At 40.0% G+C, this 26,117-nt stretch overlaps 1 protein-coding gene across 1 annotated transcript; it reads left to right on the top strand.

Moving 5' to 3' along the window:
* Window positions 1-12,960: 12,960 nt before the first annotated feature.
* LOC145049782 (uncharacterized) lies at window positions 12,961-14,468 on the top strand. Its single transcript, XM_078998140.1, has 4 exons — window positions 12,961-13,357; window positions 13,472-13,713; window positions 13,782-13,992; window positions 14,098-14,468. The coding sequence occupies exons 1-4, from the start codon at window positions 12,961-12,963 to the stop codon at window positions 14,466-14,468; spliced, it is 1,221 nt and encodes a 406-aa protein (XP_078854266.1).
* The last annotated feature ends 11,649 nt before the right edge of the window (window positions 14,469-26,117 follow it).

The raw sequence follows: 26,117 nt of genomic DNA, 5'->3' as shown, positions 1-26,117 counted from the left end.
GGTTCCTTTTTATGGGATTGACATCATAACTGTAGATGTTTAGTGTATGCACCACGGCTGTGGATAGTCAAGATCTTATAGCCTGAGAATGTCCGATTCGACCTTAGTGTAGGATCGGATATTCGAAAGTCTATCGGGTCCAGCACTATGTGCAGCCAGTGTACACTAGCGCTGCAGGGGATGATGGAAGTTTCATGGATATGCGAGTGGTGCGGAACTGCAGGATCAGTTACTAGTTAGGTGATGTCCCCTGTTTTTGCGGGATGAGCGCATATTATGTTAAATACAGTTCAGGGCGTTGTGGTGATACTTGGCACAAATATGGATAGGTGTGGAAGTTCGTAGGGGCCCATACTACTGAAAGCACAGGACCCATACGCGTATCAAGGAAGTCACAACCCCTAGGGTTTGAGGGTAATTGGTCTTCCGTCATTATATAATCTGTTTGAGACACTGAGTTTGTTTGCAGTATGGTGGTGACGAGACGTGTTGCTTCGGGATCTGGATCAGGATCGGGATCAGGATCAAGGTCGGGAGACGGAGGATTGGAGGTGTAGGAGGCACTTGAGCCTGTGGTTCAGATAGGGACTGAGGAGTTAGATGTCCGGATTCGAGAGATCATGCACGATGAGATTGCTGTTGTGTTCCAAGCGCAGCTGCCAGAGATGTTTGGGTCGATTAAGACCGCGATGGTCGAGTATTTTGATGAGCGGTATGCCGCCCTAGCAGAGATTGCTGCCGCTACAGCCACTTCGGCTGTAACATCTGCGGGGGTTGGAGGAGGAGGAGCCGACAAGGCTTTCCAGTACCGGGACTTCGACAATACGAAGCCCCCGACATTTGATGGTACACAGGATGCTATTCGGGCTATGAGGTGGTTATCTGACATGGAGGGGTGTTTCTTCACGTGTTCGTGTCCTGCTGACCAGAAGGTCAGGTGTGCCTTGAACCTGCTGAGGCTTGGGGCGAAGGACTGGTGGAGGTTGACTACTGGGTTGTATACTGATGATCAGAGGGCTGCTATTACCTAGGAGCAGTTCCGGGATATGTTTCACACCCGCTACGTTCCGCGTGTGGAATGGGAGCGGCTTGCTCAGGAGTTTTTGACCTTGAGACAGGATGGAGAGTCTGTGATGGAGATTACCCGTATGTTCGCGGAGAGGGCTATGTTTTGCCCAGAGTTTGCTTTAGAGCAGTCTCAGATGACTCGTTATCTGAGTATGCTCAAGACGGATATTCGACAGTTTCTGTCTACTCAGCGATGTGATACCCTCCTGGACCTACAGGAAGTCGCGCGGCGGCGTGATTTGGAGATAGAGATGCAGCTGAAGGAGCAGCGTCAGGCACCGACATAGTCTCAGCCGGCGCCTAAGCGGTCTAAAACCGCTGATACACGGTCCGGGGGTCATCAGAGCCACACTTGTGGAAAGTGTGGCAAGGCTCATTCGGGGGTTTGTCGAGCAGGGGGTGGGTGCCACCGGTGTGGCAAGGAGGGGCATTATGCCAGGGACTGTCGTTAGTACGCCCCTCCAACAGATATAAGGATTTGTTTCCATTGTCATCAGGTTGGTCATGTGAAGACCAACTGTCCGCAGCTTGCTGCCAAGTCGGCGCAGGGTTCTGCGCCGGCTACTGTGAGGATTGGAGATGGGAGGCCAGTCAAGATGGAGCCTCCGAAGGCTTAGGGTCGTGCCTTCCAGCTCACGATCGAGGAGGCCAAGGTAGCACCAGATGTGGTTGCTGGTACGTTTTTAGTAAATTCCTTGCTTGCTTTGGTTTTATTTGACTCGGGGGCGAGTCATTCATTCGTATCTCAGACCTTCTCTAGAGGGTTCCGTGTGCTGATAGATGATCTTGAGTGCCCGTTGCGAGTTTCGATCGCCAACGAGCATGGGATTTCCGCTTCTTCGGTCTACCGAGGATGCAAGTTAAAGATTTTCGGAGTGTCTTTCCCGATAGATTTGATTCCTATTCCCATGGGGGATGTATGCGTGATTGTGGGGATGGATTGGCTTAGTAGATTTGGCGCCATGATCGACTGTGAGGGTCAGCGGGTAGTGGTTTGAACTCCAAGTGGGGGAGAACTTGTGGTATATGGTGAGGGCACCAGGCCGGGATCAGGGTTCTGTTCGGCGGCCAGAGCACGACAGTATATTCAGCACGGGTGTGCCGGTTATTTGGCATATGTGGTAGATATGTGAATTAGAGAGCAGCTCTCTATATCAAAGGTCCCGGTGGTTAGAGAATTTGTGGATGTATTTCCAGAGGAGTTACCCGGAGTGCCTCCAGTGAGGCAGGTTGAGTTTAGGATTGATCTAGTGCCAGGTGCGGCCCCTATCGCCAAGGCGCCGTACCCATTGGCACCGCCAGAAATGCAGGAGCTATCATCTCAGTTGCAGGAACTGCTGGGTAAGCAGTTTATTCGTCCGAGTAGCTCACCCTGGGGAGTACCGATCCTCTTCATCAGGAAGAAGGATGGTTCGCACAGGATGTGCATTGACTATAGGGAGTTGAATAAGTTAACGGTAAAGAACCGTTATCCGCTCCCGAGGATAGATGATCTCTTCGACCAGCTGCGGGGTGCATCTTGGTTTTCCAAGATTGATTTGAGATCAAGTTACCACCAGGTCAGGGTGAGGGAGGAAGATGTGGAGAAGACCACGTTCCGAACTCGTTATGGTCATTACGAGTTCGTGGTGATGCCATTTGGACTCACCAACACGCCAGCAATGTCCATGGATCTGATGAACTGAATCTGCAGACCGATGCTCGATCGCTCGGTCATTGTGTTTATAGATGACATCTCGGTGTATTCCAAGACCCGAGAGCATCATGAGGAGCACCTCAGGGAGCTGTTGGAGGTGCTACGACGAGAACGACTTTATGCCAAGTTCTCGAAGTGTGAGTTCTGGTTGTGGGAGGTTTAGTTCCTTGGACATCTCGTTAACCATGATGGGATTTTGGTCGATTCGGCCAATGTGGAGGTGGTCATGCAGTGGGAGGCTCCGAGATCTCCCTCAGACATCAGGAGTTTTCTGAGCTTAGCAGGGTATTATCGGAGATTCATTCATGACTTCTCCAAAATTGTTGTACCCCTCACTCGTCTAACGAGAAAGGGGGTGGACTTCCGGTGGGTCCAGGAGCAGCAGAGGGCATTTGAGACCCTCCGGCAGCGGTTATGCAAGGCGCCGGTGTTGACACTCCCCGAGGGAGTGGAGGATTTCGTGGTATATTGTGATGCGTCCATCGCAGGTTTAGGGGCAGTCCTCATGTAGAGGGGACGGGTGATAGCTTATGCATCACGACAGTTGAAACCGCATGAGACGAGATACCCCACGCACGATCTTGAGTTGGGAGCGGTGGTATTCGCTCTCAAGATTTGGAGACATTATCTGTACGGGGTCCGTTGTACCATATACACGGATCATAAGAGTTTGAGGCATATTATGGATCAGCCGAACCTGAATATGAGGAAGCGCAGGTGGCTGGATGTAGTCAAGGACTATGATTGTGAGATCCTTTACCATCCTGGTAAAGCGAATGTGGTCACGGACGTTCTGAGCCGCAAGTCAGCTGGGCCTTCTACCCCAGCCAGGTGTATGAGGATAGCGGTGGATTCCCCACTGGTGGGTTTGGTCAGAGATGCTCAGATCGAGGGTATGAGACCAGAGAACAGGAAATTGGAAAGGATTAAGGGCGAAAGCGCCCGGTTTGTTCAGGATAGCCGCGGGCTACTGACCCAATATGGTCGGGTTTGGGTTCCGATGACCGGAGGAGTTAGACAAACAGTGATGGAGGAGGCTCATCAGTCTTGTTTTTCTATTCACCCGGGGGCCACCAAGATGTACCGAGATTTGAGTTTGGGTTATTGGTGGCCTGGTATGAAGCGAGATATTGCTTGGTACGTTGAGAAGTGCTTGACCTGCAGAATGGTCAAGGCCGAGCACCAGAGGCCACATGGTAAGTTGCAGCCCCTGGAGATACCCATGTGGAAATGGGAACGGATTACGATGGACTTCATCACGAAGTTGCTGAAGAAGGCAAAGGGATTCGACGCTATATGGGTCATCGTGGATCGATTGACCAAGAGTGCCCATTTCCTAGCCATTCGGGAGAGTCCGTCGGCGGAGAAGTTGGCCGACCTATACGTCCGCGAGATCGTCTCTCGCCATGGGGTTCCAGTTTCCATAGTTTCCGATCTGGATGTACGATTTACTTCCCATTTTTGGCAGAAGTTCCACAAGGAACTAGGTACGAGACTGCATTTCAGCACAACGTTCCATCTACAGACTGATGAGCAGAGTGAGCGGACCATTCAGACCCTCAAAGATATGCTTAGGGCGTGCGTCATCGATTTCAGTGGGAGTTGGGATTCCCACCTACCGCTTGTGGAGTTCGCCTACAACAACAACTATCATTCCAGTATTGGTGCCCTGTCTTTCGAGCTGTTTTATGGGCGGAAGTGTAGGACCCCAGTCTGTTGGGGCGAGGTTGGGCACAGGGTGATGGGTCGGACAGAGGTAGTTCTGCAAACTACCGAGATGATACAAAAGATTAGAAAGCGACTGCAGACCGCTCAGAGCCGGCAGAAAAGTTATGCTGAACGGCGCCGATCTGAGCTGGAATTTCAGGTGGGTGACATGGTTCTCCTGAAGGTCTCACCCTGGAAGGGTGTGATCCGTTTCAGGAAGAGGGGAAAATTGGGTCCCTGATTCAATGGGCCGTTCAGTATTGTTGCCAGGGTTGGCAAAGTTGCTTATATGCTAGAGCTTCCGGAGGAACTTAGCCGGATCCACAGCACATTTCATGTTTCACAATTGCGAAAGTGCGTCATGGACTAGGAGGCAGTGGTGTCGTTGGACGATATCCAGGTCGACGAACGTTTGAACTATGTGGAAAGGCCTATGGCGATTTTGGAAAGAAAGAAGAAGATTTTGCGGAACAAGGAAATACCTTTGGTAAAGGTACAATGGGAACATCGGAAGGGGTCTTAGTGGACATGGGAGCCGGAGGCAGAGATGCACGAGCATTATCCGGCGCTGTTTATCCCAGCGGACTTCGAGGACGAAGTCTAGTTCAAGTGGGGGAGAGTTGTAACACCCCAATTTTTAGGTAATAATTAATAAAAACATTTTTGGGTTTTGGCCCTACTCAACGAGTTGGTTTTCCTACTCGTCGAGTAGCAACGGGTCGGATCGCGAATTAAGTGGCCTACTCGGCGAGTCCTTTGTTGGACTTGGCGAGTAGGAGCTGGAGAGTGAAACCCTAAGTTCCGGGGTTTGCATCCCTATTTAAAGAAGCTCAAGCCTCTCTCAGTTCTTTTGTAGCCCCCTTTGCATCTCTATCTCGTGTGTGTGTGCGCCCTTTGTGTGTTGAAGTTTGAGAGAGGATTTTTGGTGGAAAATTTTGGTGAATCAAGTGATTTTGGCAAGGAGCTGGTAAGAGATCCGATTTCTTCTTCTATGGACATCTCTTGGGAAGGTAATTGACTATTTCCCTCAGTTATTTCAGTTAGACCTCATCTTTGAATGAGTTTTAGGGTTTTTGAAAGGGGATCAAGTTGGTATGGCAATCTATGGGTTAGATCTGAAGTTGTAACTTCAGATCTGGACCCCCTTTGGATTATTTGAGCATAAAGTTCCAGCTTTAGTCGAGTGTAAGGTCCCCTTGGTCCATGAGCACCCATTAAGGGCTTGGTTTTGGCATTTGGAGCTTGTAAGGCAATTCATGCACGTAAAGTTTGAAACTTTACGTGATAAGTAGGCTTAAGAAAGCTAGATCTACAATTTGGGACCTTGCCATGGCTTATAGACGTCTGCATGTTAAGTTGACTGAAGGAACTCGGCGAGTCGCAAAGCCGACTCGACGAGTCATATGAAGATATGCATTAGACCCCGCGAGTTGGATGAACAACTCGGCGAGTCAGTTGAAGGAAGCCGTGAACTCGACGAGTTGGTTGAACAACTCGGCGAGTTAGATAAAGTTGGTCATGAAACTCGACGAGTTGAAGAACAACTCGGCGAGTTGTATGAGTTTTAGCCAAGGACGTGGTTGCATGTATACCCGCCGAGTTGCAAGGAGGAAACTCGACGGGTGGCCTTGAGACCTGATCAGGATTCGAAGGAAGTCGACGAGTCACCCCGATGACTCAGCGAGTTGGTGTGTGCTTCAAAGACTCGGTGAGCCGCCGACTGTACTCGGCGAGTGGAGGTCAACATGAACTGTTGACCTTGACCAAGGACTTTGACCTTGATCAGGGATTGACTAGTAGGTTATGGGGTGTCTCTAAGAGTAAGAACTTATGAGTATATTGTGCTATGGTTATAGGTGGTGGAGCCGGTGTCAAGTGATCCGATAGTTGGAGTTCGCATTTCTATCGACATATGCGAGGTGAGTTATCCCCACTATATCGATAGGGTCTACGGCACCAAGGTCGGCCCTTTATGGTTTACATCCTAGGTTAGGATGGTTGTTTTGTTATTGCCATGTTAGATTTCATCCTGGTTTAGGATGGGTGTTATTTTATTGCTTGCTAGAATTTATCCTGCTTAGGATGGTTGTTATACTAGAGATCGGTAGTTACGGTATGCTGCATAAGATTCTGATCTGTTGGATTGGAATCAGGATAGATAGTATGTTATGCTTATATGGCAAGTATATGATAGTATGCGTACATGGTTAGTTACTTGTTGGCTAGGTTGAGGCGGTCCTGCTTTGTGCTGAAGGCCAACACACCCTCTGAGTGGTCCGGGGAGACTGTAGGCGCACGCGGCGGACCAGTCATGTCGAAGGCTCGGGATAGATTCAGATAGATTGTAGGCCCAGTAGGGCGGACCAGTCCGGCCGATGGCCCAGTATGTATGTTGTTTGATTGTTCGTATGGCTATGGTTTCTGTTAGTGTGTTATTGGTATTTTGGGGATAGCTTACTAAGCCTTCGGGCTTACAGTTTTCAGTTTATTGTTTCAGGTACTTCAGGAGAGCGAAGGAAGGCGAAGGCGTGACCGTACCACTCCTCATCCTTATGATCTATTTTGGGACACTCTGATGTAAAATGAATTGGAAATGTTTTGTAAAAACAAATACTATTTGACTCTTTTGTTAGAATTAAAAGTTTAAATTTGGCGTAAATTTATGGTTGTTACATGCGTGACAAATCATAGTTGCAAGATTTCCACTTGGGTTAACAATTTTATAGTTCAATTAATTTACGTCTAATTGGTGACGCAAATATACAAAGTTCTAAATCAATTTTATAAAAGATAAAGCAGTAAACTGGATTTTGAAAAAAAAAAAGAACAAGTTACGTTGTAAAAGTAGAATGTAGAATGTAAGAAAATATGACAAACGTTCTAAAAATGAAGTTATAAAAACAAATTATGAAAAAAAAATCATATAAAAACAAATGTAAAGTAAAATAAACTTATAAGAACAAATCGTGAAAAATATGTAAAAAATAAACAAAAGTGAATTACAAAAACAAAATTTTGATATATATATATATATATATATATATATATATATATATATATATATATATATATATATATATTAGTTGTGATACCCGTATAATATACGGGTTGATTAAAACAAAATGGTAAATACAAATGATTAAACAAGAAGTTTTATTTAAATTTGAAATTTGAAATAAGTATAAATTAAAAAGAAAATGAAAAAATTAAATTAAAATTATGTGTTTAGTTATCAGACCCGTATATTAAATGTATTAATTATAACAAAATTTTAAATACAAAGGTTTCAATTGTAAATTTATTTAAAATTGAAATTGAAGTTTGAAATTTGAAATTTAAAATTTGAAATTAATATAGTTATTATGGTATATATTCAATAATAATAAATGAAGTAAATGACAAGTGGAAAATAAATATCTCAAAATTATGACAAAATGACATGTGGCATAATGAATGAGAGTGTGACAAGTGGCAAAAAAAACATTTATTTATTAAAGAGGATATATATATATATATATATATATATATATATATATATATATATATATATATATGAGTAAATTACTGAAATCGTCCCTATGGTTTGGTCAAAATTGCACGTTTGGTCCCTAACTTTTTTTTTGCACTCGGACCGTCCCTATGGTTTGATTTTGTTGCGTTTTTCGTCCCTTACGTACATAAAGTTAGAGACCAAACGTGTAATTTTGACCAAACCATAAGGACGAAAAACGCAACAACATCAAACCATAAGGACGATCCGAGTGCAAAAAAAAAGTTAGGGACCAAACCTGCAATTTTGACCAAACCATAGGGACGATTTTAGTAATTTACTCTCTCTCTCTCTCTCTCTCTCTATATATATATATATATATATATATATATATATATATATATATATATATATATAACCGAATTAACATAATTCAAATTTTTGTTGGAAAGTATTTAATTATAATTATATATTTTTAAAACGAATAAAGTCTTTGATGGCAATGGTAGGAAAATTCAACGGAATATTATTTAGTTGTCTAATGGTCATCATATTTAGAGTTGTAAGTCTCAAATTTGCTTGACGTATCAATCGGATCCAATTGATAGTGCGGAATCCCAATCAATTGGATGATGCAAGATCAAAACAAGAAGAAGGAGAAGAAGAATAAGATGAATCTATGATGTATCCAAGATTGGAATGATGAACAATACACAAGATTCACACACACTTAGCCCTTTCTCTACTTTCTTTTTCTAGAATACCTTAGAGTACACACACTTAAGCTCCTTGTCTTGACGTTTACTCTTGTCTAATTTACATTTATATTTATACTAATTGACTAAAACCCAAGGCCCAACCTGAAAACACTTTCACGTTCATAAACAGGTTCACGACCGTGAACACCCATACAGACTTAAACACCAGGCTGTTTACGGTCCTAGACTAAAAAATATTGTTTCCTAGAAAAGTAAAGTATAAACCATATTTTTTACCCAACAATCTCCCCCTTGGTTTATAGTTTTCTTTTCTTCAACCCAACAAGCTCCCCCTAAAAATGTAGCTGGCTTTTCTTGTCAATCTTCATCTGGAGCTTGGATTTAGCGTTTATCTTTGATTTCTTCACCACTTCAAGATGACCTTGATGAATCTTCAAAAAATGACTTCATCTTCAGCAGTTGGGATTTTCTTCAAAATTTGACTCTGAACGTACATTAGGTGAGGAGGCTTGATGTACTGATTCTTGAAAGATAGCGCTTTCAGCTTGAGAATCTTCTGAGAGAATATCTGAGAGAATGAATCTTCTGGATCACTTCAGCAAGTACAAAGATAGCAGCAAATTGATTGAGGAGGCTTCAATGCAACTTATCACATAATCTTCAGGTCAGCTTCACCTTGCTTCTGGGGTTGAAAGATTTTATGTTGAAAAATGATCTTCACTTCTTGTTCCTTCGAATGAATGCTCTTTAACAATCACCAATGCATCTTGAGAAGTAACCATTGACTAAAAAAACATACTAGCATACATATCGGGTCCATAATCATCAGATTGGATTACCCACGGTATGTTGGCCTGCCGCCTCAACCCAACCGCTCTTTCTGAGCGTCCATGCATACAACTTACAGCCGGCCCACACCCGATATCTTAGTGTACAATACCCAACATGTCAGCCTCAACCTAACCCACCACCATATGTTGACATATAACAAACAAGGATCATGTAGGCACATAATATAGGCAATTATAAATCATATGGCTCACTACCGCCTACTAGACCTCCCACATCACATTACTCCACTCCTAGAAACCTCCAAGGAATGCGTAATCATAAGTAACTAGAGGTGAGATAGTCATCCAAACAGATGATCCTACTCTAGAGCGACAACCAAGCGAGGAGCATGCAAGAAATCCTAAATCAAGAGTTCTCAGGCAATGTTACATGACTACATACAACCCCCAGGCCACTCCATTACACAATAACTAGCTTGCTAGTACTCAAACTAACATACCACTGCTAATGCATCCTATAACACAAGGATATATATATATATATATATATATATATATATATATATATATATATATATATATATATATATATATATATATATATATCAGATCACTATTACCTAACAACATCCTACATACAAGGATACAATACTAACTCTACAAGGAATATGTAACTGTATGTACCTAGAGGTAAGATAGGCATCCTAAAAATGATCCTACTATAGAGCCACAAGCAAACGAGGAACATGCAAGAAAGCCTAGATCAAAAGTTCTCAGTCTATCCTATACGACTATATACAGTCTTTAGGGAATTCTTCTAACAAATGATAACCAAAACTAGTGGGTCGGCATTGGTGCCTTCAACCCATGGGTACAATGAGTAAAACTCACCTTAATTGAAGAAACTGGAAACACTGCGATGCGCTCCCTTTCTACACTGGTTGCTCCCTCAAATCCACTAACACCAAAACCAGGTAGAATCTTAATCAACAGTCTAAAACACTCAAGTTTGACCCAAAGTAAAACCTAGTAAAAAAGTCAATGGTCAATGGAAGTCAAAGAAAGTCAAAGTCTAATGTAGGCTGAGTAGGCCATGTATTCTCCATTTATATGCATGTTGCACGAGAGTCGGACCCAGTACATGTTGCTTACTCCCTAGGTACACCCTGCGTACTTACGTCCAAAATAAGTTCTTTATTTAGTGATTATTCCCTTAAGACCTTTCATCCTACACTTAGATCTAGTCCCAAATGACATCATAAATCATAAAGTTTCCAATTTTTTGAGTTTACATGGCTATAAAGAGTCCAAATGCAAAACCCTAACTCGTCCTAAGATTGTAAGCGTTAAAACTCATGCATGAATTGAAGGAAAAGATCAAAATTACATTTTTATGACCTAACACCGTTAAATACACCTAAAATGCACCATATAAGATCTAGAACAACTCATACTCAAATGTACCAACTTATGGGACAAAACGGACATAAATTTAACATCTAAGCCAAATATATCACTAGAGGCATAAAGGCACAAACTTTATACCTTATGGAGATGAATGAGGGATAAGCACTTCCATATCCATAGTTGCTTCAAGATTACAAGCACCACCACCAACTTCTTCTTTGTTCAAAGGTACCAAAAAGAACACTTTAAGATCCCAATGCACCAAATTGGGGTTAGGGTTTCAAGGAGGACGTTTGGGGGAATGGAGGTTGAGAATGGAAGGGGCTTATGAAGATTAATGTGCTTAAATAGGGCTTAAAACCCTAATTTTAGGGTTTGCACACTGGTCAAGTATGCCCAAAGTACTCTTATTTATGCCAATGTAAGTCATTAAATCTCGTTACTCCCTGCTTAACTCTTATTTACCCCCTACGTAAACGAAAGATCCACCACTTCCACTTTAACATCAAATGACTATAACTTCTTCGTTTCCACTCCGTTTTCGGCGTTCTTTATATGCATGTAAAGGTATTGCAGAGCCCCACAATCCTATCTAACTATTTTTAACTAAACACATCTCAAACTAAAATCCTTAACATATGCAAGAAACTCGATCTATAACTTTACCCTTTCTACCCTTTGGTCTAACTCACACTTCAAGGGTTTGATCTCATAACCTACATTACCACCTCCCAATGGGTCTAAAATTTACTTCCTTAAGGCCCAAATCCTTTACATGATCGACCTTCGGTCCACAATCCTAAATTAAGAAATGACCAGAAACCGGGTGTTACAAATTGCGCGTAGCGCACCCTCAAATTTCCCCTGTATGTATCTTCGATTTGAAGTTCATTTCTCACCCCATTTCCACTTAATATCTCTGACATTCTCTTGTAACGCTAGCTCCTTTACTCCCTAGTTCTCGAATACATTAGAGAAGCCCGGTGGCAATAGAGAGTCTAAGAAATAGAAGTTCCTGGGTTAGAGTTCTACCCGTACAATTACCGATTCCCTTTAGAAAACTCTTTAAGTTATGTTATGCTTATCTTAATTCAAGTATAAGTTATATTTATGTTCATAGTCTTTATTATGAACATATTAATAATATTTATTAATGATTCCAAGTCATTATACTGATTGATCATGTTACGAGAATGATGTGGAGGCTAGATGATAAATGTACCTAAAAAGCAACCCCTGATCCCCTCATATTTCACCTAAGAATAATGATTAAATGTTACGATACAATGGAATTTGTAACAACTTGGTATTGTTTTCTTATTTATTTATTTATTTTTTTGTCATTTCTTAGCTGGCATGAATTTTGGGACATCGAACAATGGAATATATCAAACTTGGTATTTTGAACACTTTTTGTGTATTTTGAAACTTAATTGTAATGCTGTTTTTTATGCCTGCATTTGAATATGATTATGGGATAATGACTTAGGAGGGTAATAACGTTTCCCATTTGTCCATTTTAGGTCCTTAATGTTTTTTTTGTGTATATTACACCATTAAGGTTCTTATAACCGTTTAAAAATAGTCATTTTACCGGCTCCTTCATGTTAAACCATTACGTGGATGATTAGTTGGCATTATTTAGGTGTTGCGTGTGTATTTATCTCCATAAATTAGGGCAAGACAAATCCCCCATCTCTATCTCTTCACTCTCACTATTCTTTCTTCGAGCAACCCCGATCAGATCAGATGGCTAAAGATGATGCATTGGTCATTGAAGTCCAGTACAACGGGCACTTCTTCCCGAGCCCATTTACGTATTTTGATCCAGATAAAAAGGAGATAAGGTACGCCGATTTCAGGGACAAAGGGTATTCTGAATTCATTGCTCACCTAGAGCTGATTACTAGAAGGATGTGCAAAGATGTATACTATTGTCCAGACGGCCAAACATTATGTCAAGGATTGGCCACATTGCAAAACGATTGTGATTATCATGAATTTCTTGAGTATCTTCATGACAAAAAGAAAGTAACTGTGTATGTGGACCATATGCATGAACCCCTGTTTGACTAAATTGAAATGGAAGAGCATGAAGTTGAAGATGATACCAACTCCAACGAAGATGAAGTTGATGTAATAGATAAAGAGGGTTGGGAACAAGAGATGGATGATGAGGAGTTTTCTATGAAAAGGGAAAGAGGAAGTATTCAAATTATTCAGAAGAAAGACATGTTTTTGAACAAAATTTGTCCAAATGATGAAGTAGAAGAAGATCCTAATGTTGAGCAACTACCTCCTGTATACCCTGTGCACAATTCTGAGCAACAATGGGATCGAATGGCTCCTATGTTAGGTATGAAATTCACCAATCCTAGTGAACTCAAACATTATCTTACCAACTATGCTGTTAAGCATGGTTATGATTTGTGGTATGAAAAGAATGATAAAAACAGTCTTCTGGTGAAGTGTTGCAAAGGTAAAGAACCTACATGTCCTTTTAGGTTATGGGCTTCTTGGATGCAAGAGGAAAGGAATTTTTAGATTAAGTCACTTAAATCAACTCATAACTGTGGTAGAGTTTTTAAAATAGGCTTAGTGACTTACAAGTGGATAGGGAAACAATTTTTCAATGTACTTCTAGAAAACCCCAAGCTTAGTTTGAGGAAGCTGAAAGCTCAAATCTCAAACACATACAACATCATAGTTAGCATTGGACAATGTAGAAATGCAAAAAGGTTTGCATTGTCTGAGATTGAAGGCACTCTGAAAGAGCATTATAGTAGGTTGTGGGACTATGGCATAGAAATCAAAAGAGCTAATCCGGGATCAACTGTAAGCATGGAAGTGGACCATATGGCTGATGGAAGTACAATGTTCAAATGGTTCTATGTATGCTTCAGAGGTGTAAGAGATGGTTGGTAGAGGGGTGTAGAAGAGTCATTGGGATTGACGGATGCTTTCTCAAAGGAATTTGCAAGGGCAAACTCTTAGCTGCAATGGGTAGGGATTCCAATAACCACATGTTCCCTATAGCTTGGGCTGTTGTAACTGTTGAGAGCAAAGAAACATGGAAATGGTTCCTTGATCTACTGATGGATGATATTGAAAGAGGCAATGGAAATGGACTTACTCTTCTCTCTGATGGACACAAGGTACTACTCATGTTTACTCTTAACTTTATAGTTTAATAATTATTTAACATTGTAAATTGGGCAGAGTTTATTGAATCTATCAAGGAAAGGGTTCCTCATGCTGAGCACAGATTATGTGCTAGGCACATACTAGCCAACTTCAACACAAGGTTCAAAGGTGAGCATTTTATCAAGCCATTTTGGAGGGCTGTGAAGGCTACCACAAAACAGAAACATGAAGCTGCTATGCAAGAGATCAAAGAATTAGATAATAGGGCATTTAATTATCTCATGGAGAGGGACCCTAAATGTTATTGCAGGGCTTTTCAAGTAGAAGGGGTATTATGTGATGCTATTGAAAATGGAATTTCAGAGAGTTTTAATGCTGAAATAGTTGAGGCTAGACATAAACCAATAATAACAATGTTGGAGGATATCAGGGTTTATGTGATGTAGAGGTTATACTATTAGAGGACTAAGGGAGAGTCTTGGGATTTAACTATATGCCCATCCATTAGGAAGGAAATAACAGATTTGAAGGACAAACAGAGGTAAGAATGTTTGTATTTACTTGTTATTTAGCATAAATATACATTTGTTCATGTGCTCTTACTTGTTTAATATTTATGTATAGATTTTGGGCAGTGTACCCTTGTGGATATCAACAATTTGAGGTGGTGTAATTGATGGGTTTTAGCCATAAGAACTTTCCTATGTGCGCATGCAAAACCCTAATGCTTGGATCTAGGCTTTCTAATTAAACATGCTTTGAATCCAAGACTTCTAATGGCTAATTAGGTTAAATAACAACATTGAAACAGATCTAGAACCATACTTTTGAGTTCCTTGTTGATCTTGTGGTCTTGGAGCTTCTAGAGTCACAAATGTCACTCCTCTAATGACTTACAAACACCAATAGCAAGGAAGATGATTTAGGAGAGAGGAGAGGGGAGGAAATCGGCCAGGGTTCTCTTACTTTAGGTGAGGTGCCGATTTCCCTTTCCCATGGGATCTATTTATACTTGTAGACTCCTTAAGGGTTACAACCTAAACCCTAATTGGATAATCTTCTCTTAAGGCTATCCAAATCCTTTCCTTAGATAAGCCATGGACGAATTTAGCTATCCTTTAGCTTCTAGAATTCGTCCCTAGTATATCTATAAGGATTTATAGTCTAAAGCTTAACTATCAAACAATTGACAGTTTATACCCCTTTATTTAATTAACCTCTTTAAGTCACCAAATTAATTCCAATTAATTCTATGACTTATATTAATCAAATAACAATATATTATTCTTTATATTATTCTCATAATATATTAATAATATTTACTCTCTCCTAATAAATCATCCTATCAAGTTGCTATGGTGAAGGCAACCCAAAAGGACCATGCACAACCGGGTCAAATACTTTCCTAATATAGTTGCAGCCTTAGACACTATTCCAACAGTCTCCCACTTGGATAAGTCTAGCAACTATATGCACAAGTACAATTCGGTTTGCAATCGTAGCTCTCAAAGACACTGTCAAACTCTGATCTAATCAATCTTGTCCTTTAGATAAGGGATCGTACAGTCCTCTGTTAGATATCATGCTGACAATCCTATGGAATAGTTAGTCAAGCATTTAGGTTTCTCGATCTCTGATTTATTCGACATAGAACTTAATCGAACACATCAATTCAGTTCTGACCGGGCCCGACACATAAGTCAAATCAAATCATCGAGCGGCCGAGATATCGCTTTTACCTTCTTAGATAAAAGTTACAGATAAACTTCGACTTATATGCATTTACTTATTCATTAACCAACTATACACAACAATGCGTTTTATATCACCGAGTTACTGATGCGTTTTCTCATTATCAATGTACAATCAATTAACAAATAACAGACCATATATCTAGGTTTTAAGACTATATGATATTATCGTCTTGCGATCATCCTTTTATATCATATTCCATAAGGTGATTCCAGCAAGCGCGGGTTTGTTCCAATGCTCAAAACTAGTTCATAAGCACTCATGAACGTTGCAGCAACCCTTTGCTATGTCTAACACCATTTAGACAATCTACACACCAATTCATGACAATCTTCATTCATATCTACTTCCAACATATGAACGATTGTGGACAATTTGAACAATTCCATTATTCCTAGTAATTTCAATTATTCTGGAAGTCAAAACATGCAAAGTGAAACAATAATTAAACAATTAACATAAGACAGTAACATTACTCATAAAAAAAACTCCTTTATTTAATCATCAAATGTTAATTACATTTATCTATTACACGTTTCTAATACTATCTAATCTATGCTAATATCATCCTTCAGCCCAATACTCCTAGCATGCTGCAAGTGCTTAACCCTACTCAGTCCCTTTGTAAGCAGATCTGCTGGGTTATCTTCTGATGATATCCTCTTCACTACGAGTTGTCCTTCTTCTACACGATGTCTAATGAAGTGATATTTTCTGTCGATATGTCTTGATCTACCATGATCCCTCGGTTCCTTGGTCAAGGCAACCGCTCCTTCGTTATCACAGAAAATCTCCATGGGCTCCTTTATGGCAGGTACTACTCCAAGATCACCGATGAAGTTCTGTAGCCATATTGCCTCCTTCGACGCTTCGCTCGCTGCAATGTACTCTGATTCGCACGTTGAATCAGCTACGGTCTCCTGCTTGGAACTCTTCCATGTCACTGCTCCTCCATTTAGGGTAAAGACCCAGCCCGACTGCGAACGGTAGTTGTACCTGTCGGTCTGAAAACTGGCGTCACTATACCCTCGCACCTTCAAGTCATCACTTCCTCCGAGGCTTAAGAACCATTCCTTCGTCCTCCGAAGGTACTTAAGGATATTCTTCACCGCAATCCAATGTGCTCTGCCAGGGTTCCCTTGATATCTACTAACCATGCTCAAAGCGAAGGCTACATCAGGGTGAGTACAAGTCATAGCGTACATGATTGAGCCAACTACGGAAGCGTATGGTACTCGGCTCATTTCTGCTATCTCAGCTTCGGTACTCGGACTTTGAGTCTTACTCAACTTGGCATTACTTTGTATCGGTAATTCTCCCTTCTTTGAGTTTTCCATACTAAAACGTTTTAGTACCTTCTCTAAGTAAGTATTTTGACTAAGTCCAATTAGTCTCTTACTTCTTTCTCTTACTATCCTTATTCCCAAAATGTAAGAAGCCTCTCCGAGGTCCTTCATAGCGAAGCACTTCCCGAGCCAGGACTTAACCTCCTGCAGAGTCGGGATGTCGTTTCCTATGAGTAATATGTCATCGACATATAGAACGAGGAAGCTTACTATACTCCCACTGGCTTTGACATATACACAAGACTTGTCTTCGCTTCGTATAAATCCAAACTCTTTGACTTTCTCATCGAAGCAAAGATTCCATCTGCGAGACGCTTGCTTAAGTCTATAAATGGACTTCTCAAGCTTACACACTCTATTCGGATGCTTCGGATCCACAAACCCCTCTGTCTGAGCCATGTAAACATCCTCAGCCAACTTCCCATTAAGGAAAGCGGTCTTGACATCCATGCCAAATCTCATAATCATGAAATGCGGCAATAGCTAGCATCACTCTAATAGATTTAATCTTCACAACTGGCGAGAAGGTCTCATCATAGTCAACTCTGGGAGTTTGAGTAAAGCCCTTCGCAACCAATCGCACTTTATATGTGTGCACGTTTCCATCCACGTCGGTCTTCTTCTTGAAGATCCACTTGCACCCAACGGTCCTACGTCCGGGTACATAATCAACCAAATTCCAAACTTGGTTATCATACATGGATTGGATCTCGCTATCCATTGCCTCTTTCCACTTTGCAGACTTCGGGCTTGCCATGGCTTCCTTATAGCTATTAGGTTCATCAAGATTTATTAGTGTACCATCACTAATATACGTGTCCCCTTCGGTAGTAATATGAAAACCATAAAACTGGGGTAGAACTCTAACTCTATCGGAACGTCTAAGAGGTAAGGATTCGTCAATTGGTTCAACCGGAGTTTCCTCCTCGGGTTGAGTGCCAGCGGTAGAGGTTCCTTCATCTATCGACTCTTGAATCTATTCAAGTTTGATTTGCCTCCCACTGTCTCCTTGGCTTATGAGTTCTTGCTCTCGGAAAACTCCTCTCCTCGCAACGAAGACAACATTGTCCTTCGGTCTATAGAAGACATATCCAAAGGATGTCTGCGGGTAGCCGATGAAAATACATCGCTCACTTCGAGGTTCAAGCTTGTCGTGAGTATCTCGTCTTACGAAAGCCTCGCAACCCCAAACCTTAATATGTGCCAACGAGGGAGCTTTCCCTGTCCACATCTCGTGAGGTGTTTTGGCAACCTTCTTGGTAGGGACTCGGTTAAGGATATGGGCGGCAGTCTCTAAGGCATACCCCCAGAAAGAGATAGGTAGTGAAGCACGACTCATCATAGAGCGAACCATATCCAATAAGGTTCGATTACGCCTTTCTGCCACACCATTCAACTGCGGTGTCCTAGGAGGCGTCAATTGCGAAACTATTCCACACTCCTTGAGATAATCGTGGAATTCAAGACTTAGGTACTCTCCTCCTCGATCGGATCGAAGCATCTTGATTTTCCTGCCCAATTGATTCTCCACTTCATTCTTGAACTCTTTGAACTTTTCAAAGGTTTCTGACTTTTGCTTGATTAAATAGATATACCCATATCTACTATAATCATCGGTAAAAGTCACGTAGAAGCGGTTCCCATCCTTCGTGGTTGATCTAAACGGTCCACATGCATCGGTATGTATTAGGTCCAATAGACCTTCACCCCTTTCACATGTACTCGTGAAGGGTGACTTAGTCATCTTTCCAAGTAAACAAGACTCGCATGTGTCATCTTCCCTAAGGTCAAATGACTCCAACACTCCATCGTTTTGGAGTTGGGCTATGCGTTTCTTGTTGACATGTCCAAGACGACAATGCCACAAGGATGCTTTATCCATACTAGAGGAAGAATCAATATTCAAAACATCATTTCCTAAGTTATCAACAGTCATAACAGTTTCATATATTCCATTACATGGTATAGCTTCAAAGTAAAAGACACCATTTAGATAAGCCAAAATAGAACCATTCTCATTATTAAAAGAAAATCTAAAACCTTGTCTAAACAAACCATGAAATGAAATGATGTTTCTAGTCATTTCTGGTGAATAGCAACAATTGTTCAAATCTAAACACAAATTATTCCTAAGCACTAAAGAATACACTCCAATCTTGGTCACAGGCGACGATCTTCTGTTTCCCATGATTAGATTGATCCTTCCTTGCTCCACATCCCTACTTTTTCTTAGTCCCTGCACATTAGAACAAATGTGATAACCACAATCGGTATCAAGAACCCAAGAAATAGCATGATTAGAATCGTTAGATTTAATTGTGTATATACCTGCGAAAGATGGCTTGATCTTTCCTTCTTTGATTGCTTGCAGGTACTCTGGGCAGCTTCTCTTCCAATGTCCTATCTTGTGGCAGTGGTGGCACTCTGCCTCCTTCGGGTTAGGACAGGGCTTAGCGGGATCAACTTTGGTCCCACTAGAAGAGGCACCATCTCGGGCTTTGACCTTGCAATAGTTCTTCGATGAAGCTTTCCTCTTCTTTCCCTTTCCTTGACCAACAGCCAAGACAGGAGCAGTAGTCGGATTGGGAGTAGGTGCAACAGACTTGTCCTTGAAGTTGCTCTCAGCGACCCTCAAGAGACCTTGGAGTTTGCTTAGGGTGACCTCTTCTTTGTTCATGTGGTAGGTCATCCTAAATTGGTTGTACATCGGAGGTAAAGAGTGAAGCACCATGTCGATCGCCAAGTCTTCCCCAAAGTCAACATTTAACTTGCGAAGGCGGTCGACATACCTTTGCATCTTTTGCAAGTGCACGGTAAGAGATTCTCCATGACCCATCTTAGCGGAAATCATGTTAGTGAAAATCTCATAACGCTCTTGTCTCGCGTTCTGGTGGTACCTCTCCAATAAGTCTTGGTGCATCTCGTACGGGTACATGTCCTCGTAGGACTTTTGGAATTCGGAGTTCATGGTAGCAATCATGATGCAATGTACCTTCGTTGCATCTCGCTCATGAGTCTCAAAAGCGGTGATTTCGGCTGGAGTAGCGATTTCGGTGTTGATTTTCTCGAGCTTCTCATCAAGGACATACTCCTTATCCTCATAGCGAACAATGGTGCGAATGTATCTTATCCATTCGCTAAAGTCCGTTCCATCGAAGGTGACCTTTTGGCAAAGGCTCATCAACGTGAAAGAACTAGCAGCAGCGTTGTTAGCGTTCGACATCTACAAATAGAAAGGACAAAGATAGATTAGAATAAGAATCCCTAATTATCACCCAATAAGAAAAAATTAGGGCTAGGATCCAACAATAACATTTACATACTAGAAAAGGGATGCCGTAATCTAACATGCAAATAAATTGAAGGTAAGTGAATGACGATTCACTAATTCTCCATCACAAAAACCTAAACTATTAGTCCTAAGTGTATTGAGAATTCCTAGGTTCGGATGAGATTCATTGAAACTATTTAATGGCATGTTTAAATCTCGATATGCCCCTCTTGTTTGTGACTGGGATACCGAGGATCACAAAGCGGGTGTGAATTACCATGCAAATTCACATGGTGCCTTCATTGTAACGATCACCTATTCGATGTGCCGGTAAACCACACACGCTCCATCGAACTATGATAAACAATGAATCACCCTTTACCACCTTTGCTTAGAACCAATTAGTGTGCCGGTAAACCACACACGCTCCACTAACTTCTTAGCAAGGGTGCAAAGTGTAATTTCATGGGATTGCATCAATTCACTTTTCCTAAAGTAACTAAGATTGGGAAATTTTTAAAAAATGTGTAGTTACTTTGTATTACTTATTATACTTTTAATGAGAGGATGAGGTTGCCCTATCCTACCCGTTCGGCTAACGACCCTCACCAATCAAGCAAGCGGTGGGTGTGAGTGTACACCCATTAAGCGCCATTTTATAGGCCGCAACCTTATACCCACCTTATAGATCAGCTTCGTGAATGAGGCCTACTAACGGTAAGACTAGCATTTAGTTATACATATATATATATATATATATATATATATATATATATATATATATATATATATTATTCTAGTAATATCATATTAGTATAGGGTTGTATTTTAAACCTTTTAAAATCTAGGGTTTGAAATTTAAGTTGTCTAAATTAAAACTTTTAATCACAAATATAAATTTCAAAACTTGAGGGCAAGTTTTAAACATTTAAAACATGGAGGATCAAATAACAAATAATTCCAATTAACAATTAATATCCTAATTATCTATATTTGATTTTATTCAAGATTTCTTTGAAAGATAATAATTAAAATAATTAATTAATTATCATATAAGGAAATTAAATATTTTATTAGTTGATAAATACCTTTAACTACATCAAGATAATAGTCATATATATAAAAAAAATCGGATGTAGGTTGATCTATTATGATTAAGGTAAGTTTCCATAAGATAATTATGAAAAAATCCCGAATCTGGCCATTCCTGACGCCTGGACTCGCCGAGTGCACAAAGGGACTCGCCGAGTCAGGCCTACTCGCCGAGTCCACTTTGAGACTCGCCGAGTCCATGACTCAGAAACCAAAAAATTGAATTTTGCAGGTTTGTTTCAGTTAATTAAGCAACAATTTAAAGAAAACCAAGCTAGGCTCTGATACCACTATTGGGTTTTAGCCATAAGAACTTTCCTATGTGCGCATGCAAAACCCTAATGCTTGGATCTAGGCTTTCTAATTAAACATGCTTTGAATCCAAGACTTCTAATGGCTAATTAGGTTAAATAACAACATTGAAACAGATCTAGAACCATACTTTTGAGTTCCTTGTTGATCTTGTGGTCTTGGAGCTTCTAGAGTCACAAATGTCACTCCTCTAATGGCTTACAAACACCAATAGCAAGGAAGATGATTTAGGAGAGAGGAGAGGGGAGGAAATCGGCCAGGGTTCTCTTACTTTAGGTGAGGTTCCGATTTCCCTTGCCCATGGGATCTATTTATACTTGTAGACTCCTTAAGGGTTACAACCTAAACCCTAATTGGATAATCTTCTCTTAAGGCTATCCAAATCCTTTCCTTAGATAAGCCATGGACGAATTTAGCTATCCTTTAGCTTCTAGAATTCGTCCCTAGTATATCTATAAGGATTTATAGTCTAAAGCTTAACTATCAAACAATTGACAGTTTATACCCCTTTATTTAATTAACCTCTTTAAGTCACCAAATTAATTCAATTAATTCTATGACTTATATTAATCAAATAACAATATATTATTCTTTATATTATTCTCATAATATATTAATAATATTTACTCTCTCCTAATAAATCATCCTATCAAGTTGCTATGGTGAAGGCAACCCAAAAAGACTATGCACAACCGGGTCAAATACTTTCCTAATATAGTTGCAGCCTTAGACACTATTCCAACAGTTATGTGATGATAGGTATGCAGTTGACCTGATCAAAAGGACTTGTGGATGCAGGAGATGGCAGTTGACTGGCATACCTTATATACATAGAGTGGCTGCAATTTCATCCATGAACTTGAACTCAGAGGATTATGTACCTAGTTGTTACTGTAAGGCAACTTATCTCAACTGCTATAAATATATTATTCATCCTTTGAATGATAGCTCTTTTTGGACACAAAGTGACTACACAAAGCCTTTACCCCCAAAGAGTAGAGGCTACCTGGAAGGCCATCTAGTAAGAGGAGAAAAAGTGCAGCAGAAAGGGAGATATCAAGCACACACACAATATCAACAGTAAAGCAGATGAAAAAGTGTTCAATCTGCTATGTTAGTGGGCATAACAAAAAAGGGTGCCCAACAAAAAAAAAATCCAACCACAGGTGATCCGGATCCTGCATCTTCAACTCCAGCTCCAATTCTAACTCCAAGATCAACTCTAATTCCAACTCCAGCTCTAATTCCAACTCCAGGTCCAATTCCAACTCCAATTCCAACTCCAACTCCAATTCCAACTCCAGCTCCATTTCCAACTCCAAGATCCACCCCAATTCCAACTCCAGCTCTAATTCCAACTTCTACAAATCCACATCCAACTCCAAGATCCACTCCTGCAACTCCACAACAAAGGCAAAGATCTACTTCTGCAAGACCATTTCGTAGTGCAGTTCAAGTAAGGAAGAGGAAAGTTTCAGAAAGAATCACCAAGCAGTGCCTGAGGAAAAAAGTGGTGACCAAGGATGGTAGTGGTTGTAGCTTAGGGAAACCTGTAGATCTAGGTTGATTGCAGGTTTTATGTTGTAATCTTTTGTTTTCTTATGTATGCATGTGGGGTGTTAGGTAAGCATGTGATGGTGGAATCTTTTGATATTAAATGTGATGTTGTACTAGACTAAGGGACAACACACTCCAGCTTTTGATGCTCTTTTGATGGTGAATGGGAACACCTTTTTAAGAGTGTTTGTTTGTTGACAATATTACCCTTTAATATATTTTTTGTTTAAATTTTTTAACCGCACCTGTTTAAATCTTTTAACTGCATCTTGATTGTTGAATCATATACGTTGCAGATGTTGACAATTTGGTTGATTATATTTTCTGTTGAATCATCTTGGTTCATTACATTATGTTCAATTTGGTTGTTCATTGTAATTATTGTTGACAATACTATCCTTTAATATAATTAACTGCTTCATTATAATTATTGTTGACAATATTACCCTTTAATATAGTTAACTGCTTCATTATAATTGTTGTTGACAATATTACCCTTCAATGTTGAATCATACACTTTTTAGTGGTGTTTGTATCACAATGATAGATTTCATTACCAAAAGCTTCATTAAAATTCATACATACGATTTCATTACATTATGGGTACCCTTACAATAAAAAAAACAAAATTATGGTTACCCTTATTCAAAAGATGTCCACTGCATCACAATTCCATTCAAAATAACTTAACAAAGAACAAGACAAACAATACAATCAATGCTACTTTATGGTGATGCATCTTCTTCTTCATTTCATTCAACTCATGCCTAAGACCAAAAATCTCCTCTGTGACCGGATCTTCAGCAACCCATTCTCACAATCCACATTTTCTCCATGCTCTCTGTAAAAAATGAAAAAAAAACAAAGCTTTAGGATAAATGTGATAACTTACACACTTATACTAGAGATTTTAAAGAGAAAAGCTTCAATCTTAATAATTGGACATTACCAACGAATTAGGGCATGTTCTGAATCTTTTCCCTGGATTTTGTGGTGTAGTGGAGACTCGAATCCGAGTAGGGAGCCCACAGTAGCACATGATTCGGTTGTTTGAGGTGGAGGCAAAGGAGGCTTGCGACGACATCTTCTTCTCTTCTTCTTCAACTCTTCAAATTACGGCACAAGAAATACGGGACCTTATGCTAATATGGTGGTTATAGCCATGCCACCAAACACGTAAGATGCCAACTAAGCTAAACAGGAAGAAACCGGTGAAAGGATTATTCTTAAACGGTTATGAGAACCTTAATGATGTAATATACACAAAAAAAAACATTAAGGACCTAAAATGTACAAATGGGAAACGTTATCACCCTCCTAAGTAATTATCCCTATGATTATTAACAACTATTGAATTTTGTTTATTTGGCATATTTGACAAAAAAAAAACTTAATTTTTTTATCTTTTACTATTTTGTTAAATAAAACGAATTTTCCGACAACATATTGATGGAAAACTGTCTGTAATGTGAGCCGTTGTAAATTCGTTGGTAATAAAATTAATGTCGTTGACTATCCGTTGGAAATTAGTCACTATTGCTCTATGTAGTTATTTCGTTGGTAATTAACCAACGGAAAATGGTCGTCGGTATTCTTCAGCCATGCAGTAGGAATAATTACCCATGATCCAATATCTTACAACCATTTCTTCGTCTGCAGTGCATAGGTATCGTCCTATTCTGATGGATATACCGACAAATAATGTCATAGATGGTTGTTGATTTTCTAGTAGCCTTAGGGAACACACAATTTCTTCCATTTGACAGTACCGCACGGCCACATGACGGTGTACCTGCCAGTGACGACTCCATCCAACTAAGAGAGGTTTAACTTTTAATAGGCAAAAAGTTTAATTAATATACTAAGAGAGTTTAACTTGTAGTAGGCATAGCATTCATATAGTATTTGCTTCAATTATTGATAACATATAATATTTATGCTTTTTGTCCATTTTATTAATTTTAAGTTAACTATAAGATTAAAGTAGTTATTAGATCAACGACCTAATATTTGAACTCTAGTGATGTATTTTAGACTATTATTTTGAACTTTTAGACAGTGACATTTCCATTTATGTATGTTCAATAATATATTACTTTTTTTTTTCTTCATTTTGATGAATTTATCTTAATATTTACATTTTTTTCCATTAACCGCGCCCTAGTAAACTCATTTAATTACAAAACACGGTTTAATTCAGATTCTCTTAAGTTAACTCTGTAGTAGATAGGGAAAATGACTTAAAAACCTAATGAAGTTTTCAAACCGTTCAAAAAACCCCAATCATGTTTTGTCTGTTCAAAAAAACCCAACAAACTTAACATTTTGTCTAAAAAGCTCAACGAAGTTATATTTTCCTGAGACTCAAATAAGAGAAACAGATGACGTGACTTATTACCGTATCGGAAAAGTGACTTATTAGGCCAACGAAGTTTCCAAAACGTTTAAAAAAAACCAATCATTTTTTGACTGTTCAAAAAAAAACCCAATGAACTTAAACAAAACAAAATTGGGATTTTTTGTACGGTTTGGAACTTTGTTCGACTTTTTAGACAAAATGTTAAGTTCGTTGGATTTTTTTGAACAGACAAAACATGATTGGAGTTTTTTGAACAGTTTGAAAACTTTTTTTTCGCTTTTAAGTCATTTTCCCGTAGTAGATATGACGTATTTTTTTTAATTTTTTTTTGTCTTGTAATAGTTTTGACATATAAAGGCTTGCGTTCACCTTCCAAAGCACTTCCAAAATTTTCCGAAACCATGAA

Source organism: Lactuca serriola, chromosome 5 (genome assembly GCF_051521515.1).
Source record: "Lactuca serriola cultivar US96UC23 chromosome 5, Lser_US96UC23_V15, whole genome shotgun sequence".
NCBI lineage: Eukaryota > Viridiplantae > Streptophyta > Magnoliopsida > Asterales > Asteraceae > Lactuca > Lactuca serriola.
This window is presented reverse-complemented; position numbering and strand designations above follow the sequence as displayed.

Coding starts and splice junctions, on each gene's coding strand:
- LOC145049782 (XM_078998140.1), top strand. CDS start 12,961: ATGGAAGAGCATGAAGTTGAAGATGATACCAACTCCAACGAAGATGAA. Junction 13,358..13,471: donor TCTGGTGAAGTGTTGCAAAG/GTAAAGAACCTA, acceptor TTTTTAAAATAG/GCTTAGTGACTTACAAGTGG. Junction 13,714..13,781: donor GAGCTAATCCGGGATCAACT/GTAAGCATGGAA, acceptor TGTATGCTTCAG/AGGTGTAAGAGATGGTTGGT.